General features: G+C 39.2%; 1 protein-coding gene across 3 annotated transcripts in view; it reads right to left on the bottom strand.

Moving 5' to 3' along the window:
- Positions 1-7,062: 7,062 nt before the first annotated feature.
- igf2bp2a (insulin-like growth factor 2 mRNA binding protein 2a) overlaps positions 7,063-25,207 on the bottom strand; it is a 143,592-nt gene continuing 125,447 nt past the window's right edge. For 2 of the 3 annotated variants that reach the window (XM_061971512.1, XM_061971514.1), the window contains exons 10-16: positions 24,722-24,862; positions 24,269-24,337; positions 16,811-16,927; positions 16,618-16,692; positions 16,057-16,188; positions 14,445-14,558; positions 7,063-9,930 (exon numbers count right to left, since the gene is read on the bottom strand). In XM_061971512.1, coding sequence (XP_061827496.1) covers positions 9,808-9,930; positions 14,445-14,558; positions 16,057-16,188; positions 16,618-16,692; positions 16,811-16,927; positions 24,269-24,337; positions 24,722-24,862 — 771 coding nt within the window. In that variant the 3' untranslated portion in view covers positions 7,063-9,807. The remainder of the gene's footprint in view (positions 9,931-14,444; positions 14,559-16,056; positions 16,189-16,617; positions 16,693-16,810; positions 16,928-24,268; positions 24,338-24,721; positions 24,863-25,207) is intronic. The other variant, XM_061971513.1, reaches the window with a different exon arrangement.

Genomic DNA, 25,207 nt, shown 5'->3' with positions numbered 1-25,207 from the left:
CATGTGCACAACGTAGTGCACGTCCCACAATGCATGTTCCTTATTACTGACCCATCATTTAAAGGGGAGCTGCACTTTTTGGGGGGGAATTTTATCCATCATTCACAATCCCTATGTGAGAAAAAAACACACATTATTTTTCTTTTATGCATTATTCTAAGTCATTAAATATATAAAGTTTGAGGCATAGTTTGTGCCCATAAAACAAAACAAAAAACCATCCAAATACCGACAGCAATACTCAATTTGCATCTCGATGATTGAATATTAACCAAGTAATAGCGGTATTGTTATTATAAGCCCTAATGTAATGTTGCCGGTGCATTGATCACAGAGAGCTAACTAACCCCCCCCCCTCCCTCCATTGTTTACCTTTATATCACCTTTTTTGTAAGGGCCGCCGGAAGTTGGCGGAACCGACAGCGATCCTGTTCTGTCTCCCTGTAATGTTTGATCCTGTTCTGTCTCCCTGTAATGTTTGATCCTGTTCTGTCTTCCTGTAATGTTTGATCCTGTTCTGTCTTCCTGTAATGTTTGATCCTGTTCTGTCTCCCTGTAATGTTTGTCTGATCTTGAATGGGATTGTGCTGAAAATTTGAATTTCCCCTCGGGGATTAATCAAGTATTTCTGATTTTAGCTTATGCTGCTATGGACACACTGAGCTGCTGCATCGCCGCTGAGCTGCTGAAAGTTCATTCTAGATTATAAACCCTGCCTCTCACCTTGACAGCAAAAGGTTATTGCCATAAACTGAGAGGTTGGTCAACTTTGACATCCAATTTACGGTACTTACGAGAAAAGATGCTCGTTTGCGGCCATCTTTTATGATTAATTCTTCATTTAAACGGGAAAATATGAACGTCCCATCAGTTGGCATTCTAATCAGAGCAGACATTGTACATAAGTGTTGGATTTTATTATGTTCGTGGCTTGCATTTCTTGTTTCGCACTTAGCAATACGGCTACATGATGCCTAGTGTCAGAATAATTGTATCTAAGTTATCACAAAACTTTGTGTTGACATGAGTTCCTGGCGAGCAGACAAAAGCTGTCTTTGATCCTACCAAGCAAAAGGCTTGTATAACTCCACTGTGTAGGATGGGAAGCGACATGAAGGTGTCGGTTTCTTTGGTGTATTGTAATCCACAGGAAAATCGTGTCTTGACCCGAGATCTACAAAGCGCAGAGGAAGCAGGACCTGGCTCCCCTACAGGCACCTTTTCTTTGAACTGTTTTGTGACCAAAGGCAGCGGCTGTTTACGACCCCCTTCCTTTAGAAACAGCTGTTGCCATGTAATCAGGGAAAGTCCAAATAAAAGAGGGGGCGTACAATCTTTCGTCAGAGCGTGGTGAGACACTGTACAAGGGTGTACGCGCTCTCCTCATTGAGCCAAATTTAATTCTGTCTCTGTTTGATTCCTTGCTTCTTTGTCTGTTTAATAGATGTCATCAGTGTTTGAACCCGACTCCTAGTTTTTCACTAAAGTGTTTACAAAGTACAAAGAAGAAGAACCACGATCAACAACATTCTGAATTTATTGATCATCCTTTTTAACTCACCATATGACATACAACTTACTTCACTAATTATTACTTAAGTTATTACCTATAGAGTACACTGTGTTAGCAACTGCTATGTAATGGATTAAATAAGATCCGCTTCTTCCTACTCCTTTTCGAACAGGTTGAAAAGAGAAACTGGAAATTGCGATGTATCATGTTGTAATTGTATGTATGTTGAAATAAACTCTAACTCAAAGCTGGATCTGTTTATCACTCAGCCTCTAAAACGGGTAGCTCATCCTCCTTATATTCAGGCTCAAAAATATACGGTTCTGGATCATCATTTGTCCCAAAGTAGCCGTTGTTGTCTGTCATGACTAGTAATAGTTGGTATTGTTGGAAGGAAATAGTGAATTGATGCGTCTGTGAAATTAATACACTGCTGTATGCTTATAATGACAAAAATACGTAAATATTACATGTTATTATGAATGTGCCTGTTACTTCTTTACATATTACATTACATTACAGCGTGTGTATACAACAATGAAGGGTGCTTTTGGATGTTTTTAGAGCGCTTCATAAGCAGAATAGAGTCAATTCCATTAGCTCCTTTGTTAGTTTATTTATGAGTTAGAATGCATAAAAAAGAAAAACCTATGTGTTCTTGTCTTGTATAAGGATTGTGAATGACAGGCAAAGGTCCAACACAAAGCGTAGTTCCCCCTTTAAACGTTACATAAGCAGGCAGCACATTTTTATACAAGAAGCATTGTTGCAACAGATCAAATCTTCTACCAAAAACACAAATAAACCAACTTTTAGTTTTACTTTTAGGAGGTACAGTTGGTTAGTTTCTATCATCAGATTTGCATCTCCCACTACCCTCTTCATCTTTCGAGATGGCGTCATCCAGGGGTGTCCAAACCAATTTCCACAGAGGGCCACATACATAAAATTAAATTGCGGGGCGCGCTTTGTGCGTTACATTTTTTTTCAAATCAATCCGATATAGGTCAATACAGTCGTCCCTCACCACTTCAAATATCGTGCCTTCACCGTTTTTTTTAGGACATTAAAAAAAAAAAAGTTGAAAGATAATTCTACCATTTGGTCCTAAATTAAGCCTTTTCAAGCATAAAATGGCTGAATAAACTAAACATATCAACACTACAGTAGTATTGGCCACCAAACCAATCAGAGCACACCTGTTTAGTATCATGGTCACTGATTGGCTCAGCCTCAGGCAGCATTACTATGGCTCTTACTATGTTGAAATAAATACACTATATTGCCAAAAGTATTTGGCCACCCATCCAAGTGATCAGAATCAGGTGTCCTAATCACTTGGCCCGGCCACAGGTGTATAAAATCAAGTACTTAGGTATGGAGACTGTTTCTACAAACATTTGTGAAAGAATGTGCCGCTCTCAGTGATTTCCAGCATGGAACTGTCATAGGATGCCACCTGTGCAACAAATCCAGTCGTGAAATTTCCCCGCTCCTAAATATTCCAAAGTAAACTGTCGGCTTTATTATAAGAAAATGGAAGAGTTTGTGAACAACAGCAACTCAGCCACCAAGTGGTAGGCCACGTAAACTGACAGAGAGGGGTCAGCAGATGCTGAAGCGCATAATGCAAAGACTTTCTGCACAGTCAGTTGATACAGAGCTCTAAACTTCATGTGACCTTCCAATTAGCCCACGTACAGTACGCAGAGAGCTTCATGGAATGGGTTTCCATGGCCGAGCGGCTGAATCTAAGCCATACATCACCAAGTCCAATGCAAAGCGTGGGATGCAGTGGTGTAAAGCACGTCGCCACTGGACTCTAGAGCAGTGGAGACGCCTTCTCTAGAGTGATGAATCACACTTTTACATCTGGGAATCTGATAAACGAGTCTGGGTTTGGAGGTTGCCAGGAGAACGCTACATTTCGGACTGCATTGTGCAGAGTGTCAAATTTGGTGGTGGAGGAACTATGATGTGGGGTTGTTTTTCAGGAGTTGGGCTTGGCCCCTTAGTTCCAGTGGACAGCAACAATTCCATGCTCCCAACCTTGTGGGAACAGTTTGGAGCGGGCCCCTTCCTCTTCCAACATGAGTGTGCACAAAGAAAGGTCCATAAAGACATGGATGACAGGGTCTGGTGCGGATGAACTTGACTGGCCTGCACAGAGTCCTGACCTGAACCCAATAGAACACCTTTGGGATGAATTAACAAAACGGAGACTGAGAGCCAGGCCTTCTCGACCAACATCAGTGTGTGACCTCACCAATGCGCTTTTGGAAGAATGGTGGAAAAATTCCTATAAACACACTCCACAACCTTGTGGACAGCCTTCCCAGAAGAGTTGAAGCTGTAATAGCTGCAAAAGGTGGACCGACATCATATTGAACCCTATGGGTTAAGAATGGGATGGCACTTCAAGTTCATATGTGAGTCAAGGCAGGTGGCCAAATACTTTTGGCAATATAGTGTATTTATATTAAAAATTTGATTTGTAATTGTGGAAATTCACTTATTACGGTCATGTCTGGAACCGATTAACAGTAATAAATGAGGAACAACTGTAAATCTAATCACATCCACGCTTAATATGGCTCATTAATAATGATTTTAATATCCTTTGAATATGCAAAGGCAATAACAAACTTCAAAAATCTTTCCCCGAGCTGCACTTTGGACACCCCTGGTGTAATCAGTACACATCATCGTCATTCCCAGCCACTTCCGTGATCCATTCTTGCTCAAGTCTTTTTATTTTTTTTATTTTTTTTAAACTAATGATGTGTCAGTAAGAGGTGGCACGGCAAAGACTACAAAGTTAAACTAAGCAGGAGGACCTCGTCGAGTTGGCTCCTCGTGTTGTTCTATTTCACTTTTTTTTTTCTCTTTCGATTCATTAAAAAAGAAACTTCAAAATGATCAAAATGATCAGTTAACAAGGCATACAAAATGTGGAAAAAAGAGGGGGGGAAATGAAAAGATTGGACTGAGGTACCCTGAAGCCTGAGGTAGATCACAATACTGACATGCGCACTTTGTTTACATCCTGCGGTGGTTCACTTGACTTTTGTTTTTCTTTTATAGTCAGAAAATAAACACTTCCCTTCAAAATAATATGGCAGTGTGCCACTGAAGGCAAAAAAAAAAGAAAAGAGGAGGACTTTTGTTTTCTTTTCATATCAATAGTTCTCATCACAAAATAGAAAAAAAAAATAGATTCATAAATATTACTCTCTTTTTTTTATATATATCTATCTATATATATATACACACACACACACACACACACACACACACACACTCACGCATACACACACGGAGGAAGGTAAGAGTGAAAGATGACAAAATAAGGCAACAACCTTGCGTGGGGTCTCCATTTGGAACCCAGCAAACTTGCACAACAGTCAGTCGGCCAGCTCAGCGAAAAACAGCGATTTATTTATTTTTATTTTATTTGTTTTTAAATCGAGCTTGACAATCTCTGTGTCCGGCCTGTGCTGAGCAAGGCGAGGGCTGATTGTGTGTGTTGGTATTGCAAAAAAAAAAAAGGCTGCGTATGGTACATTCACAGCTGTCACACCCTTTTTTTTTTTTAGAGAGAGCTCCCTCTGACCGGGAGAGAGGGTTCAAACCCCGCAGCCCACCTTGGCGTTTGCCTGAATGCACACCTGAAAACCACCCAGCGAAGCGTCGCCGTCCCACAACACCTTAAGGCGAGTGTGCACACGTTCCAAGACACCCTTTCACGCCAAAGCACTTCCTAAGCATGTATTTGCTAATGGAATAAGAAGCCAGGAAATAATAGATCACTAAAAAGATACTTTTCTAAATAAAGGGAACCACAAAAAATTTCATTATTGGCTTTATTTTAACCAAAAATCTTAGGGTACATTAAACATATGTTTATTATTGCAATTTTGTCCTTGAATAACATAGTGAAAATACTAGACAACTTGTCTTTTATTAGTAAGTAAACAAACACAGGCTCCTAATTTAGCTGCTGACATATGCAGTAACATATTGTGTCATTTAACTACCTATTATTTTGTCAACATTATTAGGAAAATTAATTTTTAACATATTAACATTTACTGTTAATATCTGCCTAATTAATATCTATCTTAACATATTCTATCTACACTTCTGTTAAAATGTAATAATCACTTATTCTTCTGTTGTTTGTTTTGGATGATACCACAAATTTGGGTATCAATCTGATACCAAGTCGTTACAGGATCATACATTGGTCATATTCAAAGTCCTCATGTGTCCAGGGACATATTTCCTGAGTTTATAAACATAATATACATTTTTTTAAACGAAAAAAGATTTTGTGATGCCAAAAAATAGCGAGTAGTATCGACTAGATACTTGGTATCATTACAGTGGATGTTAGGTGTAGATCCACCAATGGCGTTTGTTTACATGTAGACGTGTAGTGTAGCATGTTTAGCTATTCCTCATCCTGCAGTGATAATGATACTTGTAAGAAACTTACTTTATTTGTCACCATGGAGGCGAGGATTAGTGATTTAGAAGTAGCTAAAACACTGCCGACTGCGGCTGGACTTTAGCCGCTCACTAGCTAGCCATGTCTTAAAGCACCTCTTCCTGAGGGCGTTTCAGTGTTATAACTTCACCTTTATCGTTAGTTTTTAAGCCAAAATGCGTCCGTTCTCCCTTTTCTGTCTACACACTGTGTCTACTTGTAAGTACTCCGTGATTGTGCGCTGCCGAACATGCTCCTCTGCTCCTAAACCAGCAATGAGTCCCAAGTGAGTATCCAATCACAAGTTGCGAAAACAGGAAGTGGCGAAGGAGCCATAACGAGCCATAGAAAACTCTCCGGTACTCACAAAGAAGGAGAGCAACATGTTGATTACGTAGCAGATGTATATTTACAAGGCCATTTTCAAGAAGGATATTTAAGAGGAACTACATCTTGTGAGACGAGGCGTCAAATGGGTTCTATAAATTGTGAGTTCAAATATATATATATATTTTTTCATAATATGTTTTTTTGCAATTTTAATTTTGACAGTTCTACATAAGATATGTTTTAACTGCTGATGCGGGTTTGTTGATGTTTAAATGCACCAGAAAATAACCCGTTTTGTACACTGTTGATGTGATTCAATGAACAGTAGTGCGTAAGTGTGTTCCTGTGTTCTCCAGCAATGGTCATGTGGGGACGTCAATGACGGTATTTTGAGAGGTAATCATTGAAGTCGGGCATCCCCGAAGGCCTAGGTGGGAAACGCACAACCCGCCACTGCGTTATATAGAACATTGCGTTATACCGGAAATGTTATTGAAGTGAGACACTTCAATAAAATCCCCTGAAGAGCAGAGAAACCTGCGAAACAGGCTTGTAGGGATGAACCTAAATAGCCTCTGTGTTTTTTCCTGACCTAACGTAAATATATATATATATACATACACACATATACATATAAATATATATATATATACACATATCCATATATATATATATATATATATATATATATATATATATATATATATATATTCATAAACATAAAATGGGCATAGTCCCTTTACCTGCGCCCATGTTGTTTGTACCGATTAACGTTAATTATGCGATGTCTTTAACAGTTGAAAATGTAAGAAAAAAAGTAATCTTGGAGTGTTTTTTATAAATTTATTCGACGAAACAATTGCGTGACAATTGTCCATTAATAAGTAAAAAGTCGATGTTCTTGCCGTCGATGCTGGTCAATTTTTTTAAGGCATCACGACAAGGGCGGTTGCAGTGGTTAAATTCGAGCCCTGATACTGTATATATAATATGTAAATATGAAATATATGTTATATTTATATTGCTACTATGGTACATTTTTTATACCTTTTGTTTTCGCACTCTTTTTGTGCCCTCGTGTGCATTATCCTTTCCATCCTTATCCTTTAAATCATTTGTAACCGAGCTACTGTGTGGAACAATTTCCCTTGTGGATCAATAAAGTTTGTCTCAGTCTATAACATGTATGCAAGCATTCTAACCACAACCTGCGGGGGGCGCCACAAATGGCATTTATAGTCAAGCGTGTCTTATTCCATTAGCGAATCCATAAAGCAGATGCTCACCAAGTGTTCCGACATCACATGGAAAAAGTCGGTAACACTTTAGTATGGGGAACATATTCACCATTAATTAGTTGCTTATTATTAACATGCAAATTAGTAACATATTGGCTCTTAATTAGTCATTATTAAGTACTTATTAATGTCTTATTCTGCATGGCCTTATTATACAACCAGTAAGCCATTAACTAAGAGTCTTCCCTCAATAACGGGACGGCGTGGCGCGCTTGGGAGAGTGGCCGTGCCAACGACCTGAGGGTTCCTGGTTCAATCCCCAGCCTTCTACCAATCACGTCACGTCCATTGTGTCCTTGAGCAAGACACTTCACCCTTGCTCCTGATGGGTGGTGGTTAGGCCCTTGCATGGCAGGTCCCGCCATCAGTGTGTGAATGAATGGGTGAATGTGGAAATAGTGTCAAAGCGCTTTGAGTACCTTGAAGGTAGAAAAGAGCTTTACAAGTATAACCCATAACTAGGGATGTCCGATAATGGCTTTTTGCCGATATCCGATATTGTCCAACTCTTTAATCACAGATACCGATATCAACCGATATATACAGTCGTGGAATTAACACTTTATTATGCCTAATTTGGACAACCAGGTATGGTGAAGTTAAGGTACTTTAAAAAAAAAAAAAAATAAGATAAATACTTTTTTTTTTTTAATTCTTGAATAAAAAAGAAAGTAAAACAATATAAAAACAGTTACATTGAAACTAGTAATTAATGAAAATTAATAAAACTGTTAAAGGTTAATACTATTAGTGGACCAGCAGCACGCACAATCATGTGTGCTTACGGACTGTATCCCTTGCAGACTGTATTGATATATATTGATATATAATGTAGGAACCAGAATATTAATAACAGAAAGAAACAACCCTTTTGTGTGAATGAGTGTAAATGGGGGAGGGAGGTCTTTTGGGTTGGTGCTCTAATTGTAAGTGTATCTTGTGTTTTTTATGTTGATTTAATTTAAAAAAAATACAAAAAAAAAATACAAAAAAAAAATAAAATAACGATACCGATAAAAAAAACAAACGATACCGATAATTTTCGATATTACATTTTAACGCACATCTCTACCCATAACCCATAACCTCAGAATTATTGCTTATTAGTAACCCTAACCCTAACTAACCCTTATATGTTCCCCTTGTGTCCAAATAACTCTAAATTAAGTCTCTGTTACTTTAATACGCAACTAATTAATGCAACGAAATTTCGTTCTTATCTGTACTGTAAAGTTCAAATTTGAATGACAATAAAAAGGAAGTCTAAGTCTAAGTCTAAGTCTAACCCTTATATGGTTCCCCTAATGTCCAAATAACTCTAAATTAAGTATTTGTTACTTTAATAAGCAACTAATTAATGGTGAATATTTTCCCCATACTAAAGTGTTACCGAAAAGTCTATTTCCGTTAGGTGTTTCATAATTTCCGTTCCAATCATTTTAAAATATATCCTCCGGCGTCCTCTGCAGTGGACATTTTTACAAGCATCCACCGCACTGCCTTTCGGGGGGGGGGGATATATGATATATATATATATATTTTTTTTTTTTTAAATAGGTGGAACCTGTTGCACCACATTATCATAAAGACTGCATGCACTCAGGGGAAGTTTCATGCCTTTGAATATGTTCATCCTCCTAGAAGCAAAATTGATGAGAGAGTGATCAGAAAGTGATGGCAGAAAAAAAAAAGGTGAGAAGCATTTCTCTCACACACACACACACACTCGTTACCAAGACCATTCATCGTGTGTTTCCAAATTTCCAAAATAGGGGAACTGCTTTTATATTTTTGCTTTTTGCAGATGTCAATATAGTCTTCTACCCTGTACTAATACTGCTAAGGCTAGTTCACCTCGCTCTTGTTCTAAGCACATACTAGTACAGTGTCATTCATGTTAGGTCTATGTTAATCCCACTTAAAGAGAACATTACGCAGGTGCTCGCTCCTCCTTTACCTTGCAATATCAGTATCCTCCTCTGTGTGCCGTGGCAGGGCTGGCAGTGCACACAATGCTCACAAGCCTTTGGCTCTCACTCGCGTTCTCCTCCTTAGTGAACTTCTTTGGTTTTTGTTCCCCCGGCACTGCTGCTGCTGCTGGTCTGCCCTGCAGGTCCCTCTTGGGCCGTGGCCTTAAGTCTGGGTAGAGGTCTCTGTCCGTTCGGGAGGGGCTACATTCATTGGGTGGCGACCGCCGGCGCCGTCTTGGATTGTTGCGGTGACCCGGCGGCGCCTCGCTGGTGCTTCTGTTCCTGCTGTTTAACCTGCTGAATGATCTCCCGGATCTTCCTCTGTGCAGTCTGGAAGAGGAATAGAGAAATAGACAAATATTTCTGCTTTTCTTCGTTTTTTGGTGGCTTTTATGGGACTCAAAGAAGGAGCAACGTCAACAAGGGCTGTTTGGAAAAGAATGCATGTATACAAAGGACCTGGGGCCGTATTTATCAAGCATCTTAGAATTACGCCTAAGAAGTCTGCTAAGAGTTGACTTATGAGTAAAGAAATTCTTCGCTGAAAGCTGCACTTAAAAGTTAGTTATCAAGCGTCTTACTCACACTTTCATCGAAGTGTAGGACTGAATCTTAAGTGTCACACTCAGAGCTGAATTACGACATTACTATGTGCCGTAAACGGAATTATAGGTGACGTCATTTCTGTGTCCATAGAAATGACCAATCACGGAAGGGAATCCCTTGTCTAAGAATAAAGAAATATCTTAGAAATATTTAAGTGGACAATGGGAGTGTATATTTTGATAATAAACTACAAAATAATACAAAACAAACAAACAATATTGGCAATGAATCTAAAATAAATGTTTCCTTTTCTTTCCAATTCATTTTCCCAGTGGCGAGATATCGAAGCATTGTGATGACCTTTACAGGCATGTGATTTGACCACAATGAAAAAGACTGAAAAAATTTCCGGGGGTCTGGGGGACGAAGGCCCCCCGAAGCTCCTGGTTTTTCACCAATTTAACATGCTAAAATTAACAAAGACAGCACCATTTGAAGAAAATATTTTAGTGTTTAAAGACATGAAAACATCATTAATAGAACATACCTTGCTTCAAGTTGTTTCATATGTTTTTGGCGTTTCGCATGTACTTCCAAAGCCTTGAAACCTCGTGATCCATTGTCAATATTATCATGACACCACGTGCACAAAACCTTTCCGGGACGATCGATTTTCCGAATAAAATCACAGAACAAAGTCGTAACTTCCTTCTTCCCAACAGTATCAGTGATTTCCCTTTACATCCAGTCCCATCGAAACTTATTTTTGACATGTTTATCAATTTCTTTTACTCGTAAAGCGTCCTTTCTCTCGAGAACCGACATCGTTTACATATGGAAAATGGCGGTAATAACCATTATGAATGATGACGTTATTAACGTCATCATTCATAACAGATGTCTTGATTGGTCACAAGGAACATATCGACCAATCAACTACGGCGTAATATAAACTACGTCTCGAATCTTGATTTAGGGTCGGAAAAAAAAACGGAAAAACAGGAGATAATTTTTTTTTTTTTCCCGAGATTAAAAAAGACGGAATTCCGACTTTAGAAGGAAAAATCACATGCCTGTCTTTAGTTCTGCTGTGAAAGCTCTGCTGCGTGATGTTGCTGATGAGATGACGCCCCTTATTAAATATGTGACAAAAATAATACCCACTCTCTCTAAACCAGGGGTCGGCAACCCAAAATGTTGAAAGAGAAAAAAATACAAAAAATACAAAAACAAATCTGTCTGGAGCCGCAAAAAAATAAAAGCCATATTACATACAGATAGTGTGTCATGAGATATAAACTAAATTAAGAGGACTTAAAGGAAACTAAATGACCTCAAATATAGCTACAAATGAGGCATAATGATGCAATATGTACATATAGCTAACCTAAATAGCATGTTAGCATCGATTAGCTTGCAGTCATGCAGTGACCAAATATGTCTGATTAGCACTCCAGACAAGTCAATAACATCAACAAAACTCACCTTTCATGCACAACGTTAAAAGTTTGGTGGACAAAATGAGACAGAAAAAGAAGTGGCATAAAACACGTCCTAGAAAGTCGGAGAAAGTTATACATGTAAACAAACCACGGTGAGTTCAAGGACCGCCAAAATTAGTACCGGTAAGACAAAACGGCGCTCGCCAAATACTCGAATCAGAGAATATAAATAAATATAAACAGTGTGCTTTGTAACAATTAGGGAGGCTTGTGTCATGTTTGTCCTCCTACAGAAACCATATTAAAACAAAAAATAGATTTTTTTCCCCACATCTTATTCCATTTTTCATACATTTTTTAAAAAGCTCCAGAGAGCCACTAGGGCGGCGCTAAAGAGCCGCAATACGGCTCTAGAGCCGCTGGTTGCCAACCCCTGGTCTAAACGATACCGTTTGATCAGCTGCTCGTCATCAAACAAAGCCAGGACATCCTTCCGCTCCCTGAACGTTCGCGCACGTCTCTCTCGCCTCAGTGCCATCCCCCGCTGGCAACTCCTAACCACTTAGGACACCTCTGAAGGTCTCTTAAATATCATGGAGAGTAGGAGTGATTCTTAGACTTAAGAAAGTTGATAAATAGCTTTTATTCTTAAGTTTGAGAGTAGGACTAAATTTCGCAAATTCTCAGGACTTAAGTGTAAAATCGCTTGATAAATACGGCCCCTGATCTACAAAAGGTTTGCGTGTATTAAAACCTGTGCAAACTTCATAGGTCACGCAAAGCTGATTTACTAAACTTGTGCACAGAAGATTGTGTTTTTTAAGTGAGCAAAATAGCCTTTTTTTATTAAATTAAATTTGAATAAATAAATAAAAAAACTAAACTGAAAAAACAATATTACAGCATAGCAATTTCTTGACAATTAGTACCGTAATTTCCGGACCATAAGGTGCACTGAATGAATGGTCTATTTTTTATCTTTTTTCATACAGTCGCAATCAAAAGTTGACATACACTTGTAAAGAACGTAATGTCATGGCTGTCTTGAGTTTCCAATCATTTCTACAACTCTGTATTTTTGTGTGATAGAGTGATTGGAGCACATACTTGTTGGTCACAAAAAACATTCATGAAGTTTGGTTCTTTTATGAATTTATTATGGCTCTACTGAAAATGTGAGCAAATCTGCTGGGTCAAAAGTATACATACAGCAATGTTAATATTTGCTTACATGTCCCTTGGCAAGTTTCACTGCAATAAGGCACTTTTGGTAGCCATCCACTAATTGCGGTTGCATTTTACTTGAAGATATTACAGTCTTCAAGCCAGAAGTGTATTAGAAAATATCCAGTAACAACCGTGTCCTGATCATTTTTGTGACCACTAGGTGTCGCCAAAAAGCGTAAATCTGTCACAGGGTTAGCATTTACATACCTACTAGGGATGTCCGATAATGGCTTTTTGTCGATATCCGATATTCCGATATTGTCCAACTCTTTAATTACCGATACCGATATCAACCGATATATACAGTCGTAGAAATTAACACATTATTATGCCTAATTTGGACAACCAGTTTTGGTGAAGATAAGGTACTTAAAAAAAAAAAATGAATAAAATAAAATAAGATAAATAAATTAAAAACATGTTCTTGAATAAAAAAGAAAGTAAAACAATATAAAAACAGCTACATAGAAACTACTAATTAATGAAAATGAGTAAAATTAACTGTTAAAGGTTAGTACTATTAGTGGACCAGCAGCACGCACAATCATGTGTGCTTACGGACTGTATCCCTTGCAGACTGTATTGATATATATTGATATATAATGTAGGAACCAGAATATTAATAACAGAAAGAAACAACCCTTTTGTGTGAATAAGTGCAAATGGGGAAGGAGGTTTTTTGGGTTGGTGCACTAATTGTAAGTGTATCTTGTGTTTTTTATGTTGATTTAATAAAAAAATTAAAAAAAATTAAAAAACGATACCGATAATAAACAAACCGATACCGATAATTTCCGATATTATATATTAACGCATTTATCGGCCGATATTATCGGACATCTCTAATACCTACAATTGCTCTCTGACTCACTTTACCTGATCAAGCCTTTTCTAACATTCCACACTACCAAATGATACAATTATATACTTCAATTCATGCTGATATCAAATCAGATTCATTAACTACAACGTACAAAATTACGATTATTTTACACACAATCGACAAGAAAAATCCACACTTTGTGTTGTTTGTGCGTAGAGCACGTTTTGGATCATGTTCAACTTTGGTGTGTGTGACGAAACTTGAGACAAATATGTATCTTACATCTATTTTACGACATTTTGTTCCTCGGAGTTCAAGCGTCGTTTAAAATATCGGAACAAGATTGCTTTCTTGAACACCTTTTACGCTTGGATGTGAACAATTGGATACATTGTAGTCGTCTGCAATCGTCATTTTTGTTTTAAATGTGAGAATATTTGCCAACACAATTAAGTTAGGAGGCGTTGGAGAGGGGGCGGGGTCAAAGGCATCGTAATGTACGATAATTATGTATCAAGGCTCCAATAACGATATTGAGAAAGTTGTATCGGGACACCCTTATTCATCACAAACAACAACATTTAATAAATGAGTGGAAGAGGATACAAACGTTAGCATAATTAGCAATATGAGCTACAATGCTAACATTACAGTCACATTTTCACATCACGCTCGGCTAAGTGTATATATGTTGGGGGGAAAAAAACGACTAAGGACGAACTGACTTAACAACTTGGCAGAACTCCAGTCATTATTTCAAGATGTGTAGCGAAGCCTGTTTTGAGTGGGTGTTGCATTTTTCGTACCTGGCTGGCGAAGAAATGCCCGCTGATCTTCACAAACACCTCATCGTTCTCGTCTGGAGTTTGGTCCCGCGGTACGATGACCTCAGCGCTTGTCAGGTTCTGAAGCTCATTCACCTGGAATGAACACAACAATCAGTTACTATTTGTCGGTCTTTAAAATACCATCCGTCCACTTTCTACCGCTTGTCCCTCTCGGGGTAGCGAAGGGTGCTGGAGCCTATCCCAGCTGCACTCGGACACCCTGGACAAGTCGCCACCTCATCGCAGGGTTGACACATTCAGACAACATTCACACTCACATTCGCACACTAGTGCAATGGTCGGCAACCCAAAATGTTGAAAGAGCCAAATTGGGGGTTAAATCACCAAAATAATTTCCGAGCGCGGCCACTGCTGCTGCTCACTGCTCACACCTCCCAGGGGGTGGAACAAGGAGATGGGTCAAATGCAGAGAGTACATTTCACCACACCTAGTGTGTGCGACTATTAGTGGTACTTTAATTAATACAGTTAATGTCATGAGACATGCATATATAAATTAAATACACAGAGGACAGAAGTAAAGGAAATTAAACAAGCTCAAATATAGCTACAAACGAGGTAAAATGATCAATCAATCAATCAATGTTTATTTATATAGCCCTAAATCACAAGTGTCTCAAAGGGCTGCACAAGCCACAATGACATCCTCGGTACAGAGCCCACATAAGGGCAAGGAAAAACTCACCCCAGTGAGACGTTGATGTGAATGACTATGAGAAACCTTGGAGAGGACCGCATATGTGGGTAACCCCCCCCCCCAGGGGAGACCGAATGCAATGGATGTCGAGTGGGTCTGACATAATATTGTGAGAGTCCAGTCCATAGTGATGCAATATGTACATACAGCTGGCCTAAATAGCATGTAAGCATGGATTATCTTGCAGTCATATGTCTGATTAGCACTCCAGCAAATCAATAAAATCAACAAAGCTCACCTTTGTGCATTCACGCACAGCATAAAACGTTTGGTGGACAAAATGAGACAAAGAAGGAGTGGCATAAAACACGTCTTTCTGTGGCAGCATCGAAGAAAGTTGTACATATAAACAAACTACGATGAGTTCAAGGCTCGCTGAAATTAGTAGGACAAAACGGTGCTTGCCAAATACTCTCATCAGTGAAGCATGTTTAACATAAACAGTGGGATTTCTAACAATTAGGAAGGTTTGTGTCATGTTTCTCCTCCTACAGAAAATATATTAAAAGAAAAAATATATATTTTTCTTCATCTTTTTCCATTTTCACACATCTCTGAAAGAGGTCCAGGGAGCCACTAGGGGGCGCTTCAAGAGCCGGGGGTTGCTGACCCCCGTACTAGGGTCAATTTAGTGTTGCCAATCAACCTATCCCCAGGTGCATGTCTTTGGAGGTGAGAGGAAGCCGGAGTACTCGGAAAGAACCCACGCAGTCACGGGGAGAACATGCAAACTCCACACAGAAAGACCCCGAACCCGGGGATCTAACCCAGGACCTGGGTATCGTGAGGCACACGCAATAACCCCTGTTTCACCGCGCTGCCTTCTTTCTAATACATATTTCATATTTGTTTTATAGCTTTTTATGATCTCACCGTCTTGCCTCCTTTCCCAATGACCCGGCCGGCTGCACTTGAAGGAACCTTGATGTGTGTTTCGAGTTTGACTTCCTCTTTGGCCGTGAAGAAGTTCTCCTCTTTCAGCTTCCCAAATATCCGACCTTGGGCCTGGAAGAAAGTTGAAGGTGAGGCGAGGACAGACTGTGAGGAGCAGAGACCAAGCCATGAATTTAACAATGTTTTTACATGATAAAACATAAGAGACTGTAAGAGTTCTTACAAATGTAATTTTATTTCAGTATATATATATTTTTTTAATTTATTTATTTATTTATTTTTTTTAATAATTTTTTTTATTTTTTGTTTGTTTTTTTGACAAGATTGTGGCATTCACTTTCTTTATGCTCACCAACCTGTGTACAATACTCACTTTTAAGCCGCAATATTTGCAAAAATTATTGAATTATATGAAATTAAATGATAGACGTACAGCATTTTATTTACATATTGTTTTGCATTTAAGTAACTGTTGTCAAAATAATTGCCCTGGCCTGCATTATAGGGTTCTTTTATGAACATGCTTAGTGGTATTTTCACCTTAAACTGAGCCTCTGGGGTTCCAGTAATGATCACCATCCTCTCAGTCACATCCGGGCTCTCGGCCGGAGCGATCTGCAAACAAATCGGGAGAAGATTTTACCAGAAAGCCGCCTGACTTTCCTTGCTCTAATGTTCACCGCACGGGCATTCAACTCGACTAAAATGTTGTTTTTTTTCTCCTCTGACGCACCTTGATGGAGGCTCCAGCGAAGTGGGCGAGCTGCTTGATGTGCTGGCCCTTCTTGCCTATAAGAGCTCCCACCGCCTGAGTTGGAATAAAGAGGTAGACGACCTCCTGTTCTGGAGCCTGTCAGACAAAGAGAGCTTGAACGCACACCACACATTTTTCCTTTTAACTTCTTTGTGAAGCAAAGATGACAGAGAAAAAACAACTGAATTGAACTGAACATCACACTTGAACTAAGAAGTGGGGGAAAAAAAAAACTACAGACTGCTGTCAAAACGCCACAGAAATAACGTGAAAGAGCTCTCGGCCTCGAATTTGACAGTGCAGACTTTTTCTTTTCTTTTTTTTTGTCCTGTCCAGCTTCTCAGGCAAATCATATAGTTGATGTAGATGCCCATATCGGCTGTTCAGATTTACTTTACAAAAGAGAAGTGTAGGATACTTCTCGTGTTGCCTTATTTGTATTTGACTTTATTAAATGTATTTATATTATCATTTGGTGCAGCCGGGCCAGAGCAGGAGGGGATAGAAAGCGAAAAAAAGGAAGACAGAGGGAGGGAATTGTGGTGACAAGAGGGGGATTAGACAGAGAGACAAAAACAACAACAGCAAACACAACAACAACAACAATAGAGCAACATCAGCAAATAGGATATGTACAAATATGATGGTAAAAGTAATAGCAAGGAAGCAGTTAGCGAAATAAATAATAATACAGAAATGACAATGAGCATTATTACACTACAAATGGAGCAATACAAATACCAATAGAAATAGCGCTATTGATAATGAACAATACCAATAATTTACCTCTATTATCAACAATACAGTTGTTCAAATGCAACAATACATATACGTAATGATAACTAGAGATACGAAAGAATGCAGAAAAATGGAGGGGAAGAAAGAGAAGCAACCTATATTAACCTTGTAGATTGTTATAGTAACAATAGGTTAAGCTTTGTCAGTGTGCCATGTGTTACCCAGTTTACCCTAGGGCAACAATGTTAATATATGTTTGATGAAACGTGATTATGTGCATGAGTGTATGTATGTATATGTACTTGTATATGTACAGTATGTGTATGTGTATGTTTGTACAGTGAATGTGCGTGTGGATGTACAAACTTTGAGTATGTAGATATGTACTGTATTTGTGTATGTATGTGGGAGCATAGGTACCTATGTATGTATGTATGAATAACGGTGTGTATGTGAGTATATGTGTATTTGTATGTACAATATATTTGACTCCCAGTGTGTGTGGGAGCCAGAGTACGGCCCCAGCCACCCAGAGAGCCCAACCCACAAACAGCAGGTGTGGTGCCCAGGGAACCAGGGACCACCGGCCCCAGCGACAGGAAACCCATAGCCAGGTCCAACGTGCCGCCCGTAAGAGCCAGCAGCAGGCCGCAGACAAACGCACCCGGCAGAGGACAAGGCACGAGAGAAGCAGGCGACAGCCAGACCTCAAGCCAGCGAGAGACCACACCCCACACGGGCAGAATGGCGGGACGCCCCGCAAGGGGGGCCCAGAGACTCCCCGCAACCGGACGGGAAGACCGCCCCCGCCCCACCAGCAACCGGGCCCCCACGAGCCCACCCCCCACCCCCGGAGAGCACGGCGCGGCCCGCCCCCGGCCACCCCACCCAAGCCGACCGCCGCAGGACCGCCCAGCACGGGGCCACGGGAACCACCCACCCCACCCGCAGGGACCCCAACGATGGAGATGGAACAACCAGCAACCACCCTGTCGAGCCCCCCCCCCCTGAGGGAGGGGGAAATAAAAAAATAATATTAATAAAATATATAAAAAAATAAATCAATCAATAAATTAATAAATAATAATAATAATTATACATAAAACAAATGTTAAAAAAACATTCAAAAAAAATATAAAAAAATAAAAAAATAAAAAATAAAGAATAGTGCAGCCTTTTTCAAGGAATCCACATAATTCGTACTGAACTGACTTTGTTACTTTGATAAACAGACTTTTCTTTGAAATGCTTTCCTTTGAAAGCTGCTATTCTCCGATAAACTAGCATCCACTGCAGTGGACATCTGTGGTTTGCATTACAGGGCTGCTTCCCCCCCCCCGAGATGTGTAAAAAAAATCGTTAAAGTTAAAGTACCAATGATTGTCGCACACACACTAGGTGTGGTGAGATTACCCTCTGCATTTGACCCATCACCCTCACCCCCTGGGAGGTGAGGGGAGCAGTGAGCAGCAGCGGTGGCCACGCTCGGGAATCATTTTTGGTGATTTAACCCCCAATTCCAACCCTTGATGCTGTGCCATGCAGGGAGGTAATGGGTCCCATTTTTATAGTCTTTGGTATGACTCGGCCAGGGTTTGAACTCACGACCTACCGATCTCAGGGCGGACACTCTAACAACTCGGGAGTGCACAACTAACCAAGACCCACTGGGTTAATGAGTTAAAATCGACCGCTCCTTTTTTTCCTGCTCACCCGTCGCAAACTTCCCCTAAGTTTATTGTAAACAAACACAGCGTCGATCCCGTGCAACTACTTCGCCGTTTCAGAGGAAGACCTTTCACGTGGTATTTGCAACCAAATGGTCTTGAAACAGGAGAAAATAAACATCACACTTCAACACATCGAACCTTATCAACCACCTGAAACGCCAGCATTGCTACGACAGTGTTTTAAAAGCCTACAAAGACGCTAGCCACAATAAAAACTGTGCAAAAACTATGGTAAAATCAACATAAAAAATGAAAAGTTATAATTAAAGTAATTAGTTATCGGTATTGGTCTTGGAAAGGAAGAAGTTATCTGAATCGGTATCAGCGCACATTTTAAGCTGTTAGGGTCAACATTTCAACTTGTTCTTGTTACTTGACACCCATTTGCTCTTGTATTCCACTTTTTATGTGTTTTTTTTTTTGGTAGAATTCAGAATATACTGAATATCACATAGAGAAAAAATATATTCTGGTAACACTTTAGTATGGGGAACATATTCACCATTAATTAGTTGCTTATTAACATGCAAATTAGTAACATATTGGCTCTTAATTAGTCATTATTAAGTACTTATTAATGCCTTATTCTGCATGGCCTTATTATACAACTCGTAAGCCATTAACTAAGAGTCTTCCCTCAATAACCTCAGAATTATTGCTTATTAGTAACCTTAACCCTAATATGTTCCCCTAGTGTCCAAATAACTCTAAATTAAGTATTTGTTAAAAGTGCTACCTATATTCTATATTGTCTTTTTGCAAATTCAAGTACGGTAATTCAATCAAGTTGTGAAGCATATGAGCTGACAGGATTCTGACATTAAGGTGATTGTCTCCATCGAGAGGAAAGAAATGGTTTGAGCAAACATACTTGGTAAGTTTTCAGGTCTGGCGGTGCAAGTTTGTGTATTTGCGTACTTGCGGTTTTATTGAGTGGCTTTAATGAGCCGGAGCTTAACTCTGGGCTGGAACTCTCGATCCAGACATATTTGTGGTGTTCTGCTGGTGATGCTCCGATGGTGCGGAGGGGACTCTTTTTTGGATTTATTTGGCTACCCCTAACCACTCCTTTTAAATCTCTCTATTTTTCTCTAAGTGGATTAAAGGAGTTAAGAAGCTTTATCCTTGTAAAAAAACACATTTTAGACGGACAAGTTTTAAAGTGCTCTGACTTTTGGGTACAATGTTCAGTAAAACATAACATTACATCCAACACAAAAGGTTGATTGACAACTGAAAAAGTAACTTCGCAATTCCATTAACCCGGGGGGGGGGGGGTGCTTTTAGCCTATCCCAGCTGCACTCAGGCGGAAGGCGGGGTACACCCTGGACAAGTCGCCATCTCATCGCAGGGCCAACACAGATTAAAGTTAAAAAAAAGTTAAAGTACCAATGATTGTCACACACACACACTAGGTGTGGTGAGATTACCTTCTGCATTTGACCCATCACCCTTTTTCACCCCCTGGGAGGTGAGGGGAGCAGTGAGCAGCAGCGGTGGCCGCGCCCGGGAATCATTTTTGGTGATTTAACCCCCAATTCCAACCCTCGATGCTGAGTGCCAAGCAGGGAGGTAATGGGTCCCATTTTTATAGTCTTTGGTATGACTCGGCTGGGGTTTGAAGTCACAACCTACCAATCTCAGGGCGGACACTCGAACCACTAGGCCACTGAGCAAGTAGCAGAAAGCAGGTAGCAGGTAGCAGATAGACAGACCACAAAAACTACAGAGTATTAAAATGAACCTATGATTGTTTTAATTTACCCTGGAGTCATATAATTTGGTGTGTGACAGCTGTTAAATGTTAGTGTGCTAACGTTAGCATGTTAGCACGCTAACAATAAAGTGCTAACATTTTTTTCTAACTTTACACTTTTTGTCTCTAATTCCGCAGCCATACACCTTACAGTCATATACCTTAGTACTTGAAACATGCTAACTGTATGCTTGTTTACGTTAGCATGTTAGCATGCCAACATTAAAGTGCTAGCTTTTTTTTACCTCACAGTCATATAACTTGGTATGTGACACTTGTTAACTGCTAGCATGCTTATGTTAGCATGCTAACCCTAAAGTGCTAACTTTTTTAGCTATTTGTACTCTTTTTTTTTTTCTGTAATTCCCCAGCCATACACCTTAGAGTCATATAACTTGGTATGTGACACACGCTAACTATTATTATGGTCATGTTAGCTTGCTAGCATGCTAACATTAGCGTGCTAACTTTTTGAGCTAGTTTTACTACTGTTTACCCCAGAGTCACATTACTTGGTATGTGACAGCTGTTAACTGTTAGTGTGCTAATGTTAGCATGTTAGCACACTAACAATAAATTGCTAACTTTTTTTCCTAACTTTACACTTTGTTTCTCTAATTACACAGCCATACACCTTACAGTCATATACCTTAGTATTTGAAACATGCTAACTGTATGCTTGTTTACGTTAGCATGCTAACATTAAAGTGGTAGCTTTTTGAGCTAATTTTGCAACCGTTTACCTTCCAGTCATATCACTTGGCATGTGACACTTGTTAACTGCTAGCATTCTTATGTTAGCATGCTAACCCTAAAGTGCTAACTTTTTTAGCTAGGTCAAAAGTATACATACAGCAAAGTGAATACTTGGTTACATGTCCCTTGGCAAGTTTCACTGCAATAAGGCGCTTTTGGTAGCCATCCACAAGCTTCTGGCAAGTTTCTAGTTTAATTTTTGACCACTCCTCTTGACAAAATTGGTGCAGTTCAGCTAAATGTGTTGGTTTTCTGACATGGACTTGTTTCTTCAGCATTGTCCACACATTTAAGTCATGACTGACAACAGAACTTTCTTCCAGAAGGTCTTATCTTTGTCCTTGTGATGTCAGATGAAACAAAAATTTAGCTGTTTGGCAACAATATGTTTGGAGGAGAAAAGGTGAGGTCTTTAATCACAGGAACACCAGGCCTACCATCAAGCATGGTGGTGGTAGTATTATGCTCTGGGCCTGTTTTGCTGCCAATGGAACTGGTGCTTTACAGAGAGTAAATGGGACAATGAAAAAGGAGGATTACCTCCAAATTCTTCAGGACAACCTGGGCGCAGTTGGGTGTTCCAACAGGACAATGACCCCAAACACACGTCAAAAGTGGTAAAGGAATGGCTAAATCAGGCTAGAATTAAGGTTTTAGAATGGCCTTCCCAAAGTCCTGACTTAAACGTGTGGACAATGCTGAAGAAACAAGTCCATGTCAGAAAACCAACACATTTAGCTGAACTGCACCAATTTTGTCAAGAGGAGTGGTCAAAAATTCAACCAGAAGCTTGTGGATGGCTACCAAAAACCCCTTATTGCAGTGAAACTTGCCAAGGGACATGTAACCAAATATGAACAATACTGTATGTATACTTTTGACCCAGCAGATTTGCTCACATTTTCAGTAGACCCATAATAAATTCATAAAAGAACCAAACTTCATGAATGTTTTTTGTGACCAACAAGTATGTGCTCCAATCACTCTATCACAAAAAAATAAGATTGTAGAAATTATTGTAAACTCAAGACAGCCATGAAATTATGTTCTTTACAAGTGTATGTAAACTTTTGACCATGACTATATACATTTTTCTAGTTTGATACATTTTAGATTTTTAGAACAATAAAACATAATTTTACCAGAATAAAGTTGTAATAATACAAGATTGTGAGGAAAAAATGCAAAATGTTCCTAGAATGAAGTGCAATAATGAAAAAAAAGTCATAATTTTAGCAGATAAATAGCTTTTTCCTACCTGTCAAAACGCAACTGAGAAGAATAAAAAAGAACATTCACTGGTAATTATTATTGGTAGTCACCGTCCCTTTCTTGCAAACCTTCATGAATGTTTTTTTGTGACCAATCACTATCACAAAAAAAAAAAAAAAGGTGTAGAAATTTTTAGAAACTCAAGAAAGCCATGACAGTATGTTCTTTACAAGTGTATGTAAACTTTTGACCACGACTGGATTTTTTTTCTTAACTACTGAGCTTTTTGACATCTCCGGCCAGAATATTAAAGTTCGGTGATTTGGTAAAATTGCAAACAGCTAAAATGATGTACAAAGCAAACTATAACCTGCTACCAAAGAATGTACAACAATTCTTCTCAACTAAAGAGGAGAAATATAACCTTAGAGGAAAAAATTATTTAAAACATTTATATGCACGTACAACACTTAGAACTTTTAAAGCATATCAGTATGTGGAATTAAATTATGGAATGGATTAAGTAAAGAAGTTAAAAATTGTACTGATATGATCCAGTTTAAGAGGTTGTTCAAAATAATAGTGCTTACAGAGTACAAAGAAGAAGAATTATGAGAAATACTTTCAACCTTATTGAAAATAAGATATTCTTCATCTCAGTATGTTAATAATGACTGAATTAATTAATTACATATTACAAAACTGTTGTATACTAATTCATAGATGTTATTTTATTATATAAAAAGGTCAGTAAATGATTCTATATATTTGTAAACGCTTTGAAGTGGGAAAGGGGTAGGATTAAATAAGATTTGCTTCTTCCTACTCCTTTTCGGGCATGATGTAAAATGAAATGATATGAAATTGTGTGATGTATTATGATGTAAGTGTGTTCATGTTCGAAATAAACTAAAGAAAGAAAGAAAGAAAGAGTGACGCGTGTATGTGTGTGGACTGGTGAAACGGGTTAAACTGAGCTTTTTTGCAACTTGTGTCATTATCTTGCGTTTTTTAAACCCTATTAAACGACAGAACATTACATTATTTACATAAAATTGTATAATGCATCATTTGAACACCAGAGAGGGCTTTTTTATTTTTTTTTTGGTAAAGTATCAGTGTCCGTGTGAACATGGACAGCCTGATGCAGTACAGTTCCACACCGCCGCAAAACTACCCAATGTTATGGCCCCGGGTGTCGCCATGGCAACAGTCCGTGTGGCGCATCTTTTTGGAGGACATACCGAGTGCTGGTGGGGGCCGGCACTTGCTGGAGGAACCCCGTACAGACCACTGAGATGTGAAGAGTGACTCTGCAAGTGAAGTGACAAGCAGACGGGTCAGGGCGGTGCACGTACACACACACACGTACTGTACGCACACACACACACACACACACACACACACACACACATTCCCAGACACACTCACTCGCACTCACAACTCAGGCTTTGTTTTGTTTGTTTTTTTCAATTTCCAAGGCCCAAAGTCTCTGTGAAGCCCACCAATACATTCAGTCTCAGTGAGTGCACACTTTGTTTCACACACTCACTGACTCATCATTCAAAGTGTGTGGACAAGTATCTACTTTAGTAGTGCAGCAAAGGTCCACCAACAAACAACTTTGTGCTACGATGAACGGGAGCAAAATCCTTCAGGAGGACTCTTGTTGTACCAGAATGGAGAGAAAGACTCACTAAGAAAGGGTTGTATCCCGCTGGTGCCACAGGAGGGGCTGAGCCGCGAGGTCCGGAAGCAGCAGGGGGCCCCACTGGCAGACCAGAGGAGAAGATGCCCAGGGCGTTGAGGTTCAAGCCAGGTATGAGGTTGGCCTGTTGCTGGCAGAGGGACACGACACAGGGAGAATGGAGTCAATACAGAGCGGAGGAAATATTTAATAAGGTGATCAGTTAGCTCGTTGGCACATATTCTGTATAATGAAGGATTAAAACATCTTTTTTGTGGGGCACTGTTCTGTACATGGACCATTCTAATATTGGAAATATGTATGACTGTATTGACAGTAAAATAAATACTTGACTTTCTCAACTATACATATATATATATATATATATATATATATATATATATATATATATATATATATATATATATATATATATACATACATATATATGCACATACACACCTGTATATAAATGTATATATACATACATATATAA

This window comes from Nerophis lumbriciformis, linkage group LG13 (assembly GCF_033978685.3).
Source record: "Nerophis lumbriciformis linkage group LG13, RoL_Nlum_v2.1, whole genome shotgun sequence".
NCBI lineage: Eukaryota > Metazoa > Chordata > Actinopteri > Syngnathiformes > Syngnathidae > Nerophis > Nerophis lumbriciformis.
This window is presented reverse-complemented; position numbering and strand designations above follow the sequence as displayed.